At 38.1% G+C, this 19,693-nt stretch overlaps 1 protein-coding gene across 3 annotated transcripts; it reads left to right on the top strand.

The window, feature by feature from the left end:
• Window positions 1-259: 259 nt before the first annotated feature.
• Window positions 260-18,318, top strand: wbp1lb (WW domain binding protein 1-like b). Of its 3 annotated transcripts, XM_080302349.1 has the most exons (5): window positions 270-388; window positions 543-652; window positions 9,753-9,855; window positions 14,147-14,308; window positions 16,021-18,318. In XM_080302349.1, exons 2-5 carry the CDS (start codon window positions 563-565, stop codon window positions 16,851-16,853), a joined length of 1,188 nt encoding a protein of 395 aa, XP_080158475.1. In that variant the 5' UTR covers window positions 270-388; window positions 543-562; the 3' UTR covers window positions 16,854-18,318. The 3 variants fall into 3 exon arrangements, with proteins under 3 accessions (XP_026025882.2, XP_080158475.1, XP_026025883.2); XM_026170097.2 differs by having other exon boundaries at window positions 260-652; XM_026170098.2 differs by lacking the exons at window positions 270-388; window positions 543-652 and adding an exon at window positions 8,320-8,490.
• Window positions 18,319-19,693: the final 1,375 nt, after the last annotated feature.

The raw sequence follows: 19,693 nt of genomic DNA, 5'->3' as shown, positions 1-19,693 counted from the left end.
CCCATCACTTTTATCACTTCAAAAAGGCCAAATAAAGGAAACGACTAACAAAAACACAGACGTTTTTATTTTGCTGTTGAGAAGAACTTGGCTGTTCCGAAGGTATGTTCCCACGAAACTGAGACGTTAACCCAGGATCATAACAACCCCATGCACGGGAGACGCACCGATTAGTGATTGGCCAGACTCTTCCCATCTGGCTGGGACTGTCCAATCGCTGGTCAATCCGCAAAACCAGTTATGATCCACAGCACCGAACGCCCATCACGTTGCGCACATGCAACTTATAGAGGTGACCACGCCACACCCAGGTGACCGAAGCGGAGTGCCTGAGCTAGGGAACGGCTTGTATAACAGCTGTATCAGTCAGTGGCACCGACAGCAACCAGTTGCGTTAGCATCGTTTTTTTGTAATGCCCAGTACGCAAAGGAGGCGGTGCTTACAGCGGCCTCGCAACGCGATACGGGCCGAGAAATACTTAAAGATAGTCGAACACAGTTTATGAAAACAAGTGTTTTGCATGCCTATGTTTCTGTTGTAGTCAGAGCCCCCTTTGGAGGAATGAGAGGCGAATGTTCGGGTCTTAAAATGGGATTGTTTTTGCACGCTGTTGGCTCTGTCACCCCCACCGAGTCCGCAGCAGCCGACACGGTAAGGTTGCTCACTCAAAAACAAGGCTTTCTCAGATAGCTAGCTAGATAGATACCGGGCTAAGGTAGACGACTATCCGAATAGGGAATTTTATTCTGCTTTATAACAAGCTCGCCTAGTCTTTGATACATTTTTATAAATCTGCTGTCGTTGATATTTGCCTGCTGCAACTCTTACCGTGTTGTCAGGAAATACGTTAGCTGCCTGTTTGCTAGCTAACTTCGGCTGCTAGCTTCGGCAGCTAACGCACCGTTGAAGTAAAAAACACAAAGATCAGTGAGTCAGGGCCTTGGTCTGTTTTCTTTATGATAGGCGGTTGACATTTTAGCCAGAAGTGAGTAGCACGATTAGCAAAAGCAGTTCTTCATGCCTGACTGCTGCCATAGCAGTAAACAGAACAAAATCGTCTGACTTGGATCAAGAGCGGTGTAGTTACCAGCAACATAAAAATAGCTCGTGTGAACTTCACTCTGTAATTAATTTGTGTCGAAGAGCTATATATTATTATCACTGTCTTGGCTTCGTGGTAGTCTGCTCCCATTATTTCAGTCTTTGGGCCTTGATGTTTTCCTTTTACAAAAATGAATGTAAAACATTGGGAGTAGCTTCGTGAACAGAACAGAACTGGATTCTTAAGTTTCTTCGTTTTTACGTAAACAGTGATGTACAGTTTTAACACATACAGTATAAAATCGGCAGTGATTTTTTTTTTTTAATTACATGAACATACATGAACTGTATATCCTCAATAAGAAGGCTTATTACTCTAAAGGGGGTCAGGGGTGATGTTTTAAATGTATTAGTCCTTGTTCTAGATTACATTAATGGTACTTTCCCCCCACTTCTGGAGGCATGCTGTATTAAACCATATTGTTGTATTTTCTGTGACACACAACATATTTAGAAACAAAATTGGCCTTGAACATATGACTTTTCAGTGGTAAGATAAAAACGTAAAGAGAACCCTTGGTGTGTTGGGACGCCAAAGCTGAGGTCTATAATGCATTGCATAGTGTCATGGACACACCAGAAATGCATCTTCACGAGCTTGAACTGAACTGCATTTGGTAGCTGTTCGCTGCAACTTTCAAACAAAGTCCAAAGAGATCTTGATACAAGTGTAGGAGGACATCATTGGGCTGTAAAATCAAAATAAAACTATTCTAGAGACAGTAAAAACTGAAGGAGTGGCCAAATCAACAGTTCATTCTTAAGAAGAAGGAATGCACCAGCCAGCTCAGCAACCCCAGAAGAAATGAAAGACCACAGAAAATGACTAAAGCGGGTGATTGTAGTACTCTTTGTGCTGGCCAGGATATGCCGTTAAAAACATCTAGACATGGAGGAAGGTGTATTATTGTCAAAGTCTACAATCCAGAACATGATGGCCAGATTTGGTTTGACAAGCACCTGTCCAGTAATGAAAAAAGAATAGAAAAAACACTGGAAAGATTAAACCAAGATTAACTTCTACCACAATAATGGGAAGGCAGACGTGGTGAAAGAGGTTCATTATCTGAAACTTACAATATTATCTGTCAAACGGTGTGGAGGCCACTGTCAGCATGTATGGCTGCAAGTGGAGCTGGGTTACTAGTTTTTATTAATGATATCACTGCTGATAGACGTATCATGATGAATTCGGAAGTTTACAACACTATATTCTCAGCTCAGATTCAGTTAAATGCTTTAAAAGTGATCCAAAAGGTCAGTCATCTAAAACATAATGCAAAAGCAACCCAGAAGTTCCCTAAGAGAGAAAAATGGGAAATTCTTTAATGTGCTTTTAGTTACAGAATTAAAAAAAAAAAATAGGCAGAGAGAGACACAGACAAGCAACAAGTACTTTTACTCAAGTATTTAAAGTTGTTACTTTGTTTCATTACTTAAGTCTAAAAATGGGGGGAGTATTTATAAAAATGTATTTTCCAAACAGTTAATTAAATATTTAAAGTATCCCCACTTTAGTTGTTTTATTTAAAATATACCATGGTGTAGGGCTGTGCGATATGACCAAAATCTCATATCCCGTTATAAGAATTCTATCGTCCTGATAACGATATAAATCACACAAATGTAACATTTTCTGTAAATTCTGTGAATCTCGGGCAGCTCGTCTTGCGGGAAGTGTTTCCAGCTGCGTGTCATGTAGCTGGAGTCGAGTGTTATAACCGATGCATTAGGGCTGCTCAATTAATCGAATTTTAATCACGATTACGATCTGGGCTTTCAACGATCATTAAAAATGACTGAGCCGATTATTAGTCCCTCCCTCATTTATCCGCGACACCTTAAAGGCCGGTCCGTGAAAATATTGTCGGGCATAAACCGGTCCGTGGCGCAAAAAAGGTTGGAGACCGCTGATTAAGAGGACCCGAGGGAAGCTTGGAAAGCTAAGCAGAAGTTATTTGGAGAGTGACTGCCGTTGGTTGAAAAGAGAGTTTAAAAAAAAAAAAACTTCAGTGGTGTTGCACACCATTTTACATTATTTTTTAAAAGTCATTGTTAACCCTTTAAAGCCGGTCAGAGCTGCATGCTCCGTTTTGCGTAACTATTGTTAAATTCCTGTAGAACCTGGACCGTGTAAGCTATAGCGCAATAATTTGTTTTGCATATGAAACCGGAGGAGTTGTACTTACATCTTATGCCATCAGCTTGTCCTCGGTCACGGTTTCGTTCCACATATAGCTTTGCAAAAATTGCATAAAAAGCGCTTGCAGGAACAAAAACATAATATTCCAGAAACACGCTTTGCCGATCCGATCAGCTGTTCGTAACACTTCCCACAGTGAAATGATGCACCTGCTGTTTTCTTTGCAAATTTGCATCATAGGATTGTTTTTTGTTTTTCCTGCAGTATATAAAAATTGCTGTATCTCCAAAATAAAACTATGAAGACACTCAAAATAAATTTCCTGTGGTGGGAAACTATTTTTTGCAACTTTATTGTATTTAAAGTTTTGAGGGATAAACCTCTTAAATTTCTCCAAGTAGAAATATATGTAAACAAAACAAAAGCGATTTTCAATTTTTTTTGTAGTTTATTGCACTTTTTTGCAATTTATGTAATTACTATGGACTTAATGCATACATATTATTAAAATATGGGCTATAACAGTTGTATTGATGTATAGCAACTTGAAATGCTCCCACAAATGGCACTACAGCATGTAAAAAAATAATATAAGCTCTGGTGGACTTGGTTCTATAGTAGGTCTTAAAGGGTTAAATAAATATCGTCAAATAATCGTGATCTCAATTTCAGTGAAAATAATCGTGATTATCATTTTTGCCATAATCGAGCAGCCCTACGATGCATGAAACGATACATTTTTAGACATAAGTTGTAACAGCCGCTGTTTTCTTTGTGAGTATTTATTCTGTAAAGTTATTTCATTTCATATTCTGTATAGTTTTTCATATTTATATCCTGTTCATATCCTGTACATAGCTTGTACTCACTACAGCCTGTACATACTTATAGTTATAGAATATTCACAACATACTTCATACCGTGTACATTATAACATACCATAATAGACCCATTTCTGTAATATACTCACATATCTATATTATTGCTAATATATATTGTAATATATCTATATCACTAAAGCACTTCTGGATGGATGCAAACTGCATTTCGTTGCCCTGTACCTGTGCATGTGCAATGACAATAAAGTTGAATTCTATTCTATTCTATTCTATTTATTACACGGCATGCTGCGGGGAAAAGCCTGTTCTAACGTTTGAGTCTAAGGTTTATTTTTTAGCACCTGGCGGCTCTTTTTTACTTCTCATTCATAAATAATCTGCTCTTTCACGTGATTCAGTTTATTTTGAAAAGTCTCAACGGGATCTTGAGCTTTATTGTGAAAGGTTTATGTGGAACATAAACAAGCGGACACGCGATGGTGTTACCGTTGTTGTTGCTAACCACAAAGCATAAAAACAGGCGCTTGTCCGTCTGTAGTGTGGTTATATTAAATATAAAAGAAAGAGAGAACTTTAAGAAATGAATATAGCCACAACAGTGACCATCAAAACGATGACAAAATATTGCCGTAAACAGTTTATTTTGCGACACCACGAAACAAACGATAGCGTAAAATGAAACGATAGACGTTTTTATATCGTCATCCAATATATATCGTTATATCGAACAGCCCTACCATGGTGGTATACACATGCAAAATGTATGCAAATGTATTGTTATTTATTTTCAAACAATCCTATGGACCTCTTTGTAGTCTAGGTTTACCCTATCTTTGATATATCCTGTACTGCTCTAGCCCGTTTCACCAGAGCAACATACTGCAACTGTCACTGTAAAAATTAGCTTATTGGTATGTTTTGTTTTGTTTTTCAGGACAATGTCAGTTATTAATAAGTCTTTTCAGAAAGTAAACATGAATGTATTTGTCCCAATTGAGTATTCAGCTTTATATGAAACTTGCTCTGTTTGACAGACTAGTTTTCAAAGCAGTTAAGCCCTGTGGGGATTAAGGCCACCAGCCAAAAACATGTTCGTCAGATATGAAATTGTTCTGTAGAGTACAAGTGGTGCTGGAGCTCTAACTTCTTCAGATTTTTGTTTTTGTGCATCTTGGAAGTAAGTGAAATTGTTTTGGAAACGTATACTCTGTTTCAGAAGTCTGTTTTTGACAGCAGGCTTGACTGGTTTGAAAGTGCCAGCTAATGTTGGTGCTCTGTTGGACTTGTATGTTGTTGATTATTCAAAAAAAAATATCTGAAGGAACAATGGACCCTGAAAAGGATAAGCGGAAGTGAATGGATGGATGGATGGAACAATGGTCTGCTGTAATTCTTTTTCCCATTACCTTGTGAGTGATTTGAGCTGCTGTCAGGTAGGAGTCAACTGGATTTGCTTCACACAGTGAGAAGTCTCACCAAGTGAAAGCTACAGTTCACTTGTGTACTTACAAGAAAAGCTGATGAAGGAAATATTTGTTTTTTATTTTCATTGAAATTTAACAGTGTTACAAACAGTCTTCACCCAACTAACAACTCAACAACCAATCACAGAAAGGCTGGCTAGAGCCTAGCAAAGTTTTATTAATCAGGAGCAATGTGACAACATAATGTGAGCACTAAATGTGAAGTTTGAATTTAATGGGCATTCCTGTGTGACCAGAATCGTTAACTCGTTGCTTATGTCCAGTAACACTTCCAGGAAGGGTTTTTTGTACTCAGTACTGGCAAGAAAAAAGAAGAAAGGGAAAATTATTATCCTACTGGCTTTAATACTTAATTTAGGTTAAATTCTTCACAAGTTTTGACATGTGTAGTGTAATAGATTATGAGTAAGTTCAGCACTTTGGGAGTAAAGTAATTACAGATGACTACTATTATCAATGTAATGTCACATGCTTTATGTCTTTATGTTATCAGTGCACGTGTCTGCAGGTAATTTGCTGACAACAGAAGTATAAACTTAGTAGATGCAATAGATGCAGCACAAGATCCCGACTATATGTGCCATGTGCTTTCACACCTCCAAAACTTAATATAGTGATTTCAGGTATATTGTATCGGTTTCATGTTATTATAATAAGTGATTATGTTGATTACCATTTGGCAGCGGTTCATAATAAGAGTTATTCTCTTCATTATACAATGTAAGTTTGAAAAAAGGTCCATTCACACATTAAAATTACAAAAAAAAAAGCGAAAAAAAGACTTCCCAGGGTAGTGAAAGACAAAGCTAAAACTTTAAGCTTGACCTGCATGAGCTGTCACTCTGATGTTTTAATGGGTGGTAGGTTGGTATTCATCACTGCTAAAAGTCTGCGATTCTTTGTTTCTTTACTTAACCGTTTAAAGGAGTAGGAGAAACAAAAGGCTAAAAAGGCACATGGTTTGGCTTTTCACTGCTATTTTGACTTAAAGCCTTTTCAAACTGGCCCTAAATCCTGCAGTCCCTCTCAATCATAGGGTAAAGTAAGGGCAGCCTTTGAGACTAGGATCCTTGTCCCCGTCCATCTCTTGCTTTCTTCACACACATAAGCACCCTGAAATGTTTGTTTTGCCTTCCCTTTTTTCAGTAAAATAATTTCCTAACAGTGGAAACACGATCATCAGGTTTTAAAAACAACAAAAAAAACATCAGCCTCAAAAGCTTAAAAGGTCTTCCCTAGCCATGGGACTCTTCAGAAAGAATTAGCATCAGTAATACCTCTGCACTGTATAAAAGGAGAAGTTTCTGACATGGTAATGTTGCAAAGTGTAGCTTACGCTATATTGGAAGACATCAGATGTAAAGCCAATCATAGATAATCCAGTTTGTAATTTTAGAAATTAACAACCTCTTAAACAGCCAAAACTGTTGTATAAATGTTTTCTCTTGAGGCAAAGCTTTAGCTGCTGTGAACATACTGTTTGTTAACTTGGAGATAAAATTCAGCAACTCTGGTTTACTATACTCTCCTCCTAAGCTGCCGCACCTTTCTCGGGTGCATTCATAGCATTTACGGTTGCTGCAGGAGTTTTTTGTTATGCATAACCTTCATGACTATGAAAGGGTGCCTTTCTTTGTTGTAGGACAGATTAATAAAAGGGCAGCGAGGTCCTTGCATGCATCGTCTGACTTGCCAAGTTCTACTGGCCTGAGCTAAGTGGGTCAACTCTGATTGTGCAGTCAAGACTTAAGAAAGAACTGCTGCCTTGTATCTCCAGTAACAGTGTCTGATTGTCACCAGCAGATGTTTGAACTGGTCATTTCAGCAAGTTCTCATTAATAAGCTTAATTTATTTTCTGATGCAACAGTAATCTCAGAAACAGTAACCAAATCTGCCTTTAATCTGCAAGTGTGGCATAAGAGAGGTGGATTGTCTCTGTTGATTGCTTGGATTAGAGACAGGGGAATCTCACTAGTCCAGATTCTTTGCTCGCTCACAGTCTCTTAGGGTGACTAAAAAGTAAGAACTGGGAGTGCTCTCAGATGTGTGGGGTTTTTTTAGGTCTAGTTAGTGGTAATCACCTGATCTTTTTTTCGGCAAAACAGATTAGTTCATGCATGTTCATGTTAAAGACTTAACTATAGTACTTTTTCCTGTTAAACTGTTTTGTAAAATCTTGAAGCCCCCTCCCTATTCATTACCCCATTCTTTGCATGCAGCACTGATGACTGAACACTCAGTGCTGAAGACCCAAACAAACTAGATGGTTATCTCTACTGAATTGCAATAAAAAGCCCAACCCCAAAGGAGCACAGCATATGGTTGAGATTGGCTTGTGAGTCAGTGAAAACAGCTGATGTTATCAAAAAACAAACTTAAGGAACAGAACATCCAGTAATTATTACAGAGAATTAAAGCTGTGGAACTGAATTTTAAAAAATGTCATGTTGATGAAGCCGAAACGGCTGACAGTCCATCAGATTTGAAATCGGGGCTATAATTTTATGTCAGCAGTTTGTTTTGTGCTGATCTGGTGTTTCTTGTGTGACAAATCATTTTTGTGTGTCTGGAGTTTCTTTGATTTTCTTTCGTTCTCTCCCTCCCTCATACTTAACACACTTCTCACCACTCTGCACAACTTATTTTCATGCAGTGTCTCAGCTAGCAGCTCGCTCTCCACTGCTGCTTGGAAATTTCCGTAAAGCAATCCTTGTCCACTGTTTGGGCCTGGATTGGAGTGGGCCGAGGGAGTGTGGGAGGGGTGTGTGTGTATGGTCTACAAAGACGGAGAGGAAGGCTGTGTGAGAGGGTGAGAGTATGCTTGAGAGCTGTTTGACTTTAATGACCCATGTGGTAGAGGAAACCTGTCTAGGATTTGTGGACCCATGATCATCATGCCTCTCAGTCGGGGACCTGCACTGGTAATCTACAGAGAGATAGAAAATCCAGTTATAGAACTTTGGTTAGCTAATCATTAAGCTAATCTAGAATAACTGATCTACTTGGAAAAGTTTGTAAAGCTGTCTCAAGGTTTTTGATTACAATGCTCTCTCCTTTTTTTTTTTTTTTTCTATAGCGACCTGTCTTCTCTGTTTATTTCACAATGGAAGTTTTTACAGGTTTGGTAGCAGTCAGCTCACTAACATGTTTTGTAACGTTAACTGTTGACCACGCTGCTAGTTTGCTATATTGACTGTTAAAACAAGCAACCACGTGCTTGAAGTGGAGACAAGTGCCCTATTTATTTTTGACATTTTCCTCATTCTCATTTGGCCTTAGCTGAAGTTTGAATTTAAATTTCTTTTCTTTTTCACTGTTCTGGGAAGCATACTGGGTGGTTTTTGTGCTGGCTGTGATTCATACATTTACACTTGATATGTGTCTTAAACATTAGTGAAATTCTAGTAGTTTCCAAGCATAAGTGATTACGACATGTTCAGTTCAGAACAAGTATAAATATATGGCTTCTACATTATCTGCAGTGTTATTATTAATATTCACAATGACAAATCAAGGTTAGGTGTGTGTGTGTGTGTGTGTGTGTGTGTGTGTGTGTGTGTGTGTGTGTGTGTGTGTGTGTGTGTGTGTGTGTGTGTGTGTGTGTGTGTGTGTGTGTGTGTGTGTGTGTGTGTGTGTGTGTGTGTGTGTGTGTGTGTGTGTGTGTGTGTGTGTGTGTTTTGATTTGTTTGTTGTTTGTATTTTGTTTGTTTGTTTGTTTGTTTTAAATCTTCTGAATTCTTTCTCATATTAAAGTATCAGGATTCTGTATCACCACTTTACTCTAAGAAGATAATATTGGCTGATATCAGATTTAAAGTAGATGTACATGTCATTGTTCTGTTGGCAAGTGAAAATAAGTAATTGATTTTGATATTTCTTTTTTCTTTGTGTCACAAATATGGGGATAATTAACCTATGTCAACCAAATGTTCAGAAAGATTAACAAAACCCCAGATAAGGTGTATGCTTTAGTAAGCTGACTAAAATTGTATTTATATCCATAAGTATGGAGAACTTAAAGAACATAATACTCCTGTCGGTGGCAGTGACGACCATGTTGTTCAAACCAGTTTCATTTTGTAGACTTTTTTTGTCGTGTTATAGGCTCAGATAATTTTTATTTTGTCTTTGTTATTGGACGTAGCTACTAACAAGTGACTGCATTTCTTTACTTGTTTTGTAGAGCCTGCTGCACTGTGAAGGTGTTAACAACCAGAGCTACATCTGTGAGTCTGGACATTGCTGTGGGGAATCTCAGTGCTGCAGTTACTACTATGAGCTTTGGTGTAAGTCTAATTTTCTTCTTGTGTGTTTGATCCTAATTCTTAAACCTTTCACTCTGTGACAGGCACTAAAAGATAAGGTATGACAAAATCAATCATTGTAATATTAAGCTGATGCATTGTAATAAGGACTGAAAGAGTAATGGGATAAATACACTTAGTACCGAAACAAGACTGGGACACATAAATTGTGATGCTTTTTTGTAAAACAAAAAAAATTGTAGTTTAAGCAACCTTACAAAACAAGATTAGATGTCTCGAAGTGGAGTGTCATCCTCAGAATTAAATTTACATTTTGTTCTTAAACTAAGACTGCCAGCAACAGTGAGCAAACGCTCATGGTCAGATGGAGCAGATCATGTTCACCAGGTTAAAGTATTTATAAGGGGAAAATTTGGGATGCTGGAAAAAGTGCTTAATAGAAATAAAGGGCAAGAGGACAGACAAGGATGAAAGGGTGCAACGCTGGCATAATGAGTGAGTCCAGTTATAAAATCTATAGGGGCTGCCTTGTTTCATTAGCAGTTTAACTTGTTTATTATTACTATGTCTAAATGCATATTCAGCATTCATCATCTCAATTCTATTATATTTTAGGCGCACCTGTGTAGTTTTAGTCTTAGCTCTCTGTAGTCAGAGGTCACAGATTTGCAGGAACTCTCTGAGTGCAATGTAATCAACATTGTGATATCATGGCAGGGACTGCTGTTAAGATAAGTAGCAGATACAAGAATATCACCATTAAAAACATAGTGAAGCTTGTGCTTTATTGAGAATTTCCTGTACAGTGTTACACTGGGGAATACTAATGTTTAAATTAAATTGTTGTTGTTTTCTTCACATAAAGATTCTTAATAGGTACTCAAACCTTTTTTTAACCATGGCATGCACTCAGCTGGGTAATAAAAATGGCTTATCAGCTCTCATAAATCTACAAATTATGTAATGGTGAAACTGTTCTTGTTGCTTATCAGCTGGCACTGTTGAAATAACCTAATACTCTAGTGTTTTAGTCAGGTACTTTACCATTGATTCTGCATATCTGTTGAATGTATTGGGTGTTTTAAAGAAGTTGGAGGAACAGCTCAAAGGACAACATTTTTCCATAGGTGTTCATCTGGGTCCCAAACCATATAAGCAAAATCATCTTCTAAACCATTGCAGAGCTACTGCATCAATGTTTTTTCCCTTAATTTGTCACTTGTCTGTATATGCCCTGCTGGAAATGGTGACTACTAATGCAGAGTTGCATTATCTGCCTTAGTGCATTTATGTTTGGTAAATTTGAAGTCTTGCCTAGCCGCAGTTACAAAAAGGTTGCCTCAAGGGCAAAAGTGAGGTATAGCAATTGGTGTGGGCTCCCTGTAAAAATAGAGGGAATTATATTACAGCATTAATTATTCACTGAGGACATGATGGGGAGTAAAATGCAGCTTGCCAAAAAATATTGATGTAATGAACTAAGATTCTTCAGTGCCCTGAATAAAAGAAAATGTCTCACGTTGCATTCAAGACTGTATTAGCAGGGCTGGGTGATATGAGGAAAATCTAATATCACAATATTTTTTTGGCTATATCACGATATGTTTAAGTAACCTCCAAAAACAAATGTTATTTTCAACTATATAGTGCTTAAAATTGTACCGGTATACTAATTGAAATCTTTTTTTGAAGCCACAAGTTTGCCTGTCTTTCGTTCACTTTTGTCTTTACGCAACGTTACTCGACCTCGCCTCTCCTTCACTGAACACAACTCCCCCTCCTCCCCCATCACTTCACCTGCAGGCAGCGACAAGATGGACACGGCAAATCTCCGTTAACGAGTTACTGCACATCGCCCCGTGCGTGGAGCTGGACGGCGTCAACGTGTTAACGAGCTAACCACGCCAACACCATGCAGCCCAGAGGGGCTGCACAGCCTAAAATCCTTTCATTCTCTCAAAAGTTGACAGCGCGCCTTATGTATGAATTCTGGTTGTGCTTGATGACCGCGAACCGATTTTATGTGGTACACGGCGCTCAGCAATCTGTCAAAAATGTTTGAGTATGACTTTGGTAAGCTACGGAGCTGCACCGCTTGATGGATTGTCGGAGCATTACAGCTACCGAGGAGCCTCGCGGAGTGATACGTACTGTGCTTCAACATAATATTACCGTATTGTGTGTGTATAAGGACCATAAATGGCACCTGTTAAGAGACATGGTTACGAAGCGGATTTCAAACTCCAGGCTGTCAGTCACGCAGTAGAAGTTGGGAACAGAGCAGCTGTGAAATCTGTCTGTTATTATGCTCGGCGTCTTTTAGTTTACATTTTGACTGCACAATTGTGAGCTCTTTGTTATGCACAAAAACAACACAGTTTTCTTTTATTTATGGAGCATTATTATTTAATAAATGCTCATAATTTATTTTTGAGTAGTTTCTATCATGTACATCTATGCTGTAATGAATAGGCTTAATAAAAGTGCCTGTGTGACATCTGGGACACAGCTTTGACTAATAGAGGTGGGAATCACCATACATCCCACGATACAATATTATCACAATACTTAACGCACGATACGATATTATTGCGATTTTAAAAAAAAATATATAGATATATAGATATATATAGCAATTTATGTTCAGATTCTGTCCATAAAGGTAAACTTTATCAATATTCATTTTATCTAATATCAAAGTCTCGCACTCAGTCTTTCTCTCATTTCAGTCAGTTTTATTGTTGACAAACTAAACGGTTTGTATTACAGTCTAGTCCAACTTAACTGAATGCAACCATCTGGTACAATTATAGCTATTCTGAACTAAGCAATTTATGAAAACTATGCAGCCCATTCAGCAACTGAAGAATTTGAAAGTAAATTAAAACAAAATATAAATTTACATTAAATAAAAAAGTTTTAAACTTAATTAAAATAAAACATGTCTTAAATTAAAATAAGTAAACTGTCATGTTTATTGCTGCCAAAAAACAAGTTAAACACATTTGGACAGTGAAGGAATGTCAGGATTCTTGCTTAGAAAAAGGATCAACATGCTCTGAGTACAAAAACCTTTTTAGTAACAAAATATCGATTTCTGCTGTCCCTGTATCGATACATTATTAGCAAACAAATCACGATACTACACAGTATCGATTTTTTTCCCCCACCCCTATTGACTAAGAACTCTCTTTTTGTTCTTACTTTATGGCTTTAAAAAAAATATCGAGATATATATCTTATATCGCCATCCAGCTAAAAAATATCGAGATGAATTTTGGGTCATATCGCCCAGCCCTAGCACTACACCCTTTTGTGGCAATGGATTTTATGGCATGTTTTGCAATTACTGCCTTTTTTCGACGTCCTCTTTGTGAAGTCCAAACCACTGCCAGATTATTGATCCAGTGCTGTTTCTCTTTGGAACTAGTTAATCTGACTCCTCTGCAGTTACAGTCTAATTCCTTCACTTGTCTGAAACGCCTGCTGTCACCATATTTGTTTTTTTTTGTCTTTGTTTTTTTCCCCCCATCTGGTAGAATCTAAACACGCATGCTCAGCACAGGGTGCCAGGTAAAAAATTTCCAGTTGGAATTGGATTAGTGATCCATTTGCAGCATTGGGTAGGGGGTGTGTGTTCACAGTGAGTTACATGCAGACAGCTTAATATTGCCATGGCAATTTATACTCAGTGGCTATGATAGAGCCATTTTAACCATCGTACATGTAAAAACTTTTCATACGTGAAGTATATGTGATCTATCACCCACACCTAATCCAAGTCAGCTTTCTTTTATAATTTTTTATGTTGATGTCCTGCAAACCTCCACATTTTGAAATGGATCCAGTTATTAGCACTCATTATACTATGAGGTCAAAACAGAATATTTCAGGCTAAGTAGCCTGAAAGACATCTATATGGTATGCCTTCAAAACTATGTAGAAATTGGGGTGCTGACGTCATACAGCTCTGGTGCCAAAGTGAAAAAGAATGAAAATCTGTCAGTACTCTGTTGTACTGATAAGAAGGAACTCTGATGTTTAAATTGATTTTCATGGTGTAAAGCTTATAATGCAATGCATACATAGTTGTTTATAGCATAGTATAAGCGTGTAGATGTTTCACTGTGTTGAACTGTTTGATCTGCAATGTTATGTTTGTGTTAGCAGCAGGCACTTGTTACATCACCACATGGATAATGGAGAGCACATTTTTGCCCACTTTGAACTATGTTGTTTTGCTTAATATTAAAAAAGTCACATTGTATTCACATGTATTAACTAAACTAAATTGCTCTTCCTCTAATTTTAGGGTTTTGGTTGGTGTGGGCAATCATCTTCATTTTAAGCTGCTGCTGTGTATGTCATCATCGCCGCACCAAACACAGACTACAGCAGCAACAACGGCAGCACGAGATCAACCTCATTGCTTACCGTGAAGCACACAACTACCCCTCTGTGCCCTTTTACTTCAGTAAGCTCTGCCACCACATACACCCACATTATATAAATCTTTAAAAAACAACAACAACAACAGCAACAGCAAGAGAAACAAAACAACAAAATCTGATGTTGATATTTTTACTATTTATTAAGCTTTTTTTTTTTTTTTTTTTTTTTAATCGTAACTGAGCAATTATGTATTTAAGGTTTCATCATTTCATTGGTTTGCATGAACAGTTTCAAGTGAACTAGAGTTGGTTATAGTGGTGAACATAACAAATGAACTCTGCAGTGTTTTCGAGCTCTCTTTAAGGAGATGATAATGTGTCTTTGTTGTATTTAAAGCAAAAAGCCTAAAATAAAGTAATTACTGTTACTTTATTAATCCTTTAGGATCAATCCAAAAATTGTGAACTGGTTTAAGACTGCTCACAAGAGTTTAAAACAGGCTCAGTTTCCTATTATTTGGTCAACAATCCAAAGTTTTGAGAAATCGGTGAACATGGAATTAAGTCAACTGGTATCAGCTCCAGAATTACAGTAAGAAATGCATTTGAGATTTTTATTCTTAATAGTGATGGTTATTAAATGGAACATGAGTACACATCAATACAGTACAGTTAGTACAGTATTTATCATTTGTTCCAAAACTAGAGCTGCAACAATTAACCGAGTGATTCGATAAATATTTCTCGACACAAATTCTTTGCTTAAGTGTTTCGTTTAACACACAGATCTGTAGCATGCCACTGTCGCAATGGAAACGCGAGTCACATTTGCGACTAAAACAGACCTGCAATACAAACATATTTGGGAGCAATGAAAAGTTTGACAACATTAAGCCCACACACAATGATAACACAACGGCAGCAGAGATGATGACACTGGCACAGTTTAACGTGGAGTTGGTACAAAGCAAACAGGTGGAGCCGCTATTAAGACGGTGAGCTCAGGTTGAGTGAAAGAAAATGTGTTTCTAATATCCATAACAGCAGCGCTGTTTACTGGGTAAAAATCTCGGGTTCTTCATCAAAGCACCTGATCAACAAACTCCCAAGGTGATAAGAAGCAAACTTTGTAACTCCCTCCACCGAAGTTTGTTTTATACATAGAAAAATCAGCTGTAACTCAACAGAAGTTTATTGGAAATATGCAGATCAACTGCAACTTTTGAGTATTTATTATTGCTCATTAATAAGAAAAACAAATTTCTTATCTGATTACATGATTAATGAATGAATAGGTTACTCGATTAATAAAATAACTGATAGCTGCAGCTGCTTTTACTGAAAAAAATTGCACATACTATTCTTAAACTTGTTTAAAAAAATGGCTTTGCACCTACTACACAGTGGAACCTGTCACAGATGCAGTTTACAGGGAACTCTTTCTATGGTTCCACATGTTGTGGTGTTGCCAGAACCTTCCCTGTTTGCATGCTTCAGTTTACAGGAAATGACCAACATTGTTGTCTTGGTACCTTGCCACTGTTGTAACGTGAGATTACAATGGCCCTCAGCACACACTTGACCCACAAATAAGCTTTTGTTGTCACATTTTTACCCTATTGCTTTGTTTTGGAACTGTCTGAATTCTGGTCTGGGGAGTTCAGTGAGGTCAAAGTGTCTTTTTTTTCTTTTGGCAGGTCAGAAACCTGTGTGTATAATCAGTGGTGTGCATGGCATGTATTTATTCATGTGCTTTTATAGCCTTTTTAAAGCATTTTTTTTTCTTTTCCTATAGGGTTTCTGCCAAACTACCTCCTACCTGAATATGAAGAGGTGGTCAACCGGCCGCCAACTCCTCCCCCTCCCTACAGTGCCTTACAGACTGGCCCATCCTCAGTGGCTTCTAGTCCACTGGCTCCTGAGCAGCAGCAAGGACACTGTACAGCCATTCAGCCTTCCCCAGTTCCCCCAGTCTCTGATAGCCTGTGTTGTAGGCCCACCATAGAGGAACCACAACCTCCCACCTTAGACTTGAGGCCAAAGCCTGACACCAAGTCCGTGCAAACGGCACAAAATTCAGGCGTGATACTGCTATCAGAAGGGCTTAGCAGAGAGGGACTCGCCAACCAGGAAAAACTAAGCGAAAGTGGGGATGACTCCTGCAAGAACCCCCTGCTGAAGGATCTCAGCCTGTCAGATGGTAGTGTTGAGGACAAAGAGCGACTCCCCAGTGGAAGGAGGCGGCGAATTACAGGTGATTCTGGGATTGAGGTGTGTGTGTGTGGCACACGTGGGAGCAGTGGTTGTAGTGGAGCTGGAAGTACAGGCCAGGAAAGCAAGGAGTTAAGGGAGCTAGAGAGCCTTCTGGGGCATGAGAAAGCTGACGAGGAAGAGGAGGAAGCAGGTGAATTCTGTGACAGCTGCAGCCATCAGGCCTCCTTCTGTGTGGAGGAGGAGCAGGCTCTTGGGGAAGTTGATAGGCGGCCTGGATGTGGGCCAACAGGAAGTCCCCAGCCTGCTCACCAGATAAGTAGTGGCTCCCTAAACCCTCCTTTGTGCCTCCTCCTCCACACCATCAATGAGCAGGAAGGACCAGCACACAGCACCAGCACTGAGCCACAGGGCTGAAGCAAAGTTAACACACCTTTGTCATGAGGGAAGGAGAGCACTACACTGTTTTTGTACTTCAGGAAGTGTTTGCTTTCTAAGTCTTTTTTATGAATGTGTGCATCTTAGATAAAACAAGTGAGAAGTGAGGGAGCAGCAAGTAGGATCTCTGCTAAAAATTGTCTGAGATCCAGAGGTTGAAAAAGCACGCTCCTGTGTGGAACAGTGGCCTTAACCTGTGTATTTTGGGTTATATTTGGTCTGTAAGGCCCTTTAATATCCTGTGGCAATTGGGACTTCAGACTACGCACACAGAGTCCTTCATTTGCCCTTCTCGTACAACAAAAGCTACTGATACATATGATGGCTGAAGTTGTGCTGTCAGAACAGGACGTTCACTGCCTAGGATGAATGTAGCTCTCTTTGCCAGGTGCTTGCAACAATTCTGCAAAGCTATTTGTTCTCTGCAGGTAGTGAACTATGTAATAAAACAACACACAGCAGAAACATTTTTGGACAAGTATGATGTGGATTTACCCAAAGTATGTGTTTATGTAAGCTGATATTGTACAGGGATGTCAGAACAAGACTTTGGGGGATGTCCTGTTAGACTCTTGTTTCTAAAGTGCTTTTTCAGCAGTTCAAAACCATGCTGCCTTTTGTCTGTTTTTGTTGCTATGTAAGTCTCACTAGTGATAGGGAAGTGTTAGTGCATTAACAAATCTTCATGAGAACAGTTCCTCTTTTGCACAAATGGTATTTATCTTGCAGATGCTACGGTTGTTTAAATCTAGTCTTAAATTAGCAGTAGATAATTACCTTCTTACCATTTTGTTGTAATGTGTGAGAAATGGACCTCTGAAATGTTAGTAGGGAATGCAGCAGATTTGTTTTGTATACAATCATTTTTAAAATTGATTTGTTGAATGTTTGTAGTATGTGCCTACCCCCTTAAAAATGCAGAAATTTGATGGACAATGCTAGGCTTCCATTATGTTGAGAGACCCAGAGAAAGCAGGTACCAAAAACATGAACTGAATGTTAAGCTTCATAGAGATTACACGTGAGACGGGCAACATCACACCTCACATTTTAAAGTCACTTTAATGAATTATCACCTTCACCAGCTTTACAGTGAAAAAACATCATAACTTTTAACACTATTTGTATAGAATTTTCATATCACTGCAGTTTTGACATTATTCAGCTTTGCTATTCATACATGAAACATTTAACGTCTCATTGAAGGCACATTAAGGCTAATTTTAGTCAACTGGAAAAGTGACTTCTTTTTTTTTTCTTTTCTTTTTTTTTTTTAAAACCAGGGTTTATATTTCCAGTCATCTGCATTTGTACTGTTCAATCAAGAAAGGAAATGTTACTTTTAATGTATATATATATATATATGTTTTCTTCATTTAGACATTCATCCCGTATAAGTTTGTATTAAAATGAGGATTTAATAAAGGCTATGGTTATGAAGCAAGGAGTTTGCACACAAATTACTTTTAACATAAGTATTTAACCCAACAGAGCAGTTTGAACCTGCCTTTCTCTGTTTGCATGTTCTTTCTGAGCTTGTGTGGTTTTCGTCATGGTGCTTCAATTTCCATCTTTGGTAAATTTACATTTCTATCCCTAAGTTTGAGTTTGAATGGAGACGTGTCCAGGATGTACATAATGTCTGATATGGCAGGCTCCAGTAACCTTGTAACTGTAGTTGGATAAGCAGTCAAAAAAATATATACATGTACATATTAGTGGGAAGATTAGAGATTAGTTTCTTATTAGACATGAGCATAAGGTAATGAAATAAGTCATTGGCTGTTATGGATACCAGAGTATCTTAAAAATAAGCTGTTGCACAACAGGACCTTTATGAGACTATTATGGTACAGCATGGTACAATATGTATAATGCTGCACTGCTGTTACAAAACAAAGGCAATGTGGTAGAGGAAAAGAATATAGTTGTCAGTTCCCGTTATTTTAGGAGTTTGAATGCTGACAATCTAGCCTCCTGAGCTTCTAGTGGTATGCCATAGATGATAAACACAAATAAAAGATGCCTTGTGAAACCTCCACAAAGAAATCTATGTCTAATCTCTTTAAGTAGCCACAACTGATGAGACTACACCATTATGCCATGCAATTAATCTACTTGGAGTACCTGAAAAGATGCACAAATTGCAATTCTGCAAAGCACAAATGTTTCAGCCGTTAGTTTTACGGCTCGAGGAGAAAATGGTTTCCCAGAATTTCCAGCACAAAAGGAAAGTAACTTTCTGCATAAACAGTTAAGCTGATTGACTTTTGCCCATCAAAGCCTAAACAAACTCGAAAGTGCTTTATCCGTTAATGCTTTCCGCAAGCTAGAAGATGTCATTGTGTAATTGTGGTACATGTCGTCGAAAGATGAGCTATTTTTCATATTGTCTGATTCTTTGAAAAAATAACGGAACTGTATAAAATCTCAAAACCACTTTATATTACAAATCATGTACAACATTCTGTAACATGTTCATGAACCAAATAGTTGCTTTAATCATTTTTATGAAATCATTAGCTTTATCATTATGGACAGATTCTTTTTTTTCTTTCTTCTTCTTCTTGTGGGTATTATTGTTTTTTTGTTGAGAAAGACTTAAGTTCTTCTGAGACTTAAACTGAAGTTGTGTGAAGGGTACGTTTAACTAACAGTACAGTAGGTAATTTGTTAACAAGATCAGGGGCATCTCGCCAAAGACATTTTTCTTTCTTCATAAGTGTGTGTGGTTTTGCACTTCTTGACATAAGCCATTTATTATGACAACTAAGATGGATGTATGTTCAATAAAAATGCTTAATTGTAGTCAATCACTG

This window comes from Astatotilapia calliptera, chromosome 6 (genome assembly GCF_964374335.1).
Source record: "Astatotilapia calliptera chromosome 6, fAstCal68.1, whole genome shotgun sequence".
Lineage (NCBI taxonomy): Eukaryota > Metazoa > Chordata > Actinopteri > Cichliformes > Cichlidae > Astatotilapia > Astatotilapia calliptera.
This window is presented reverse-complemented; position numbering and strand designations above follow the sequence as displayed.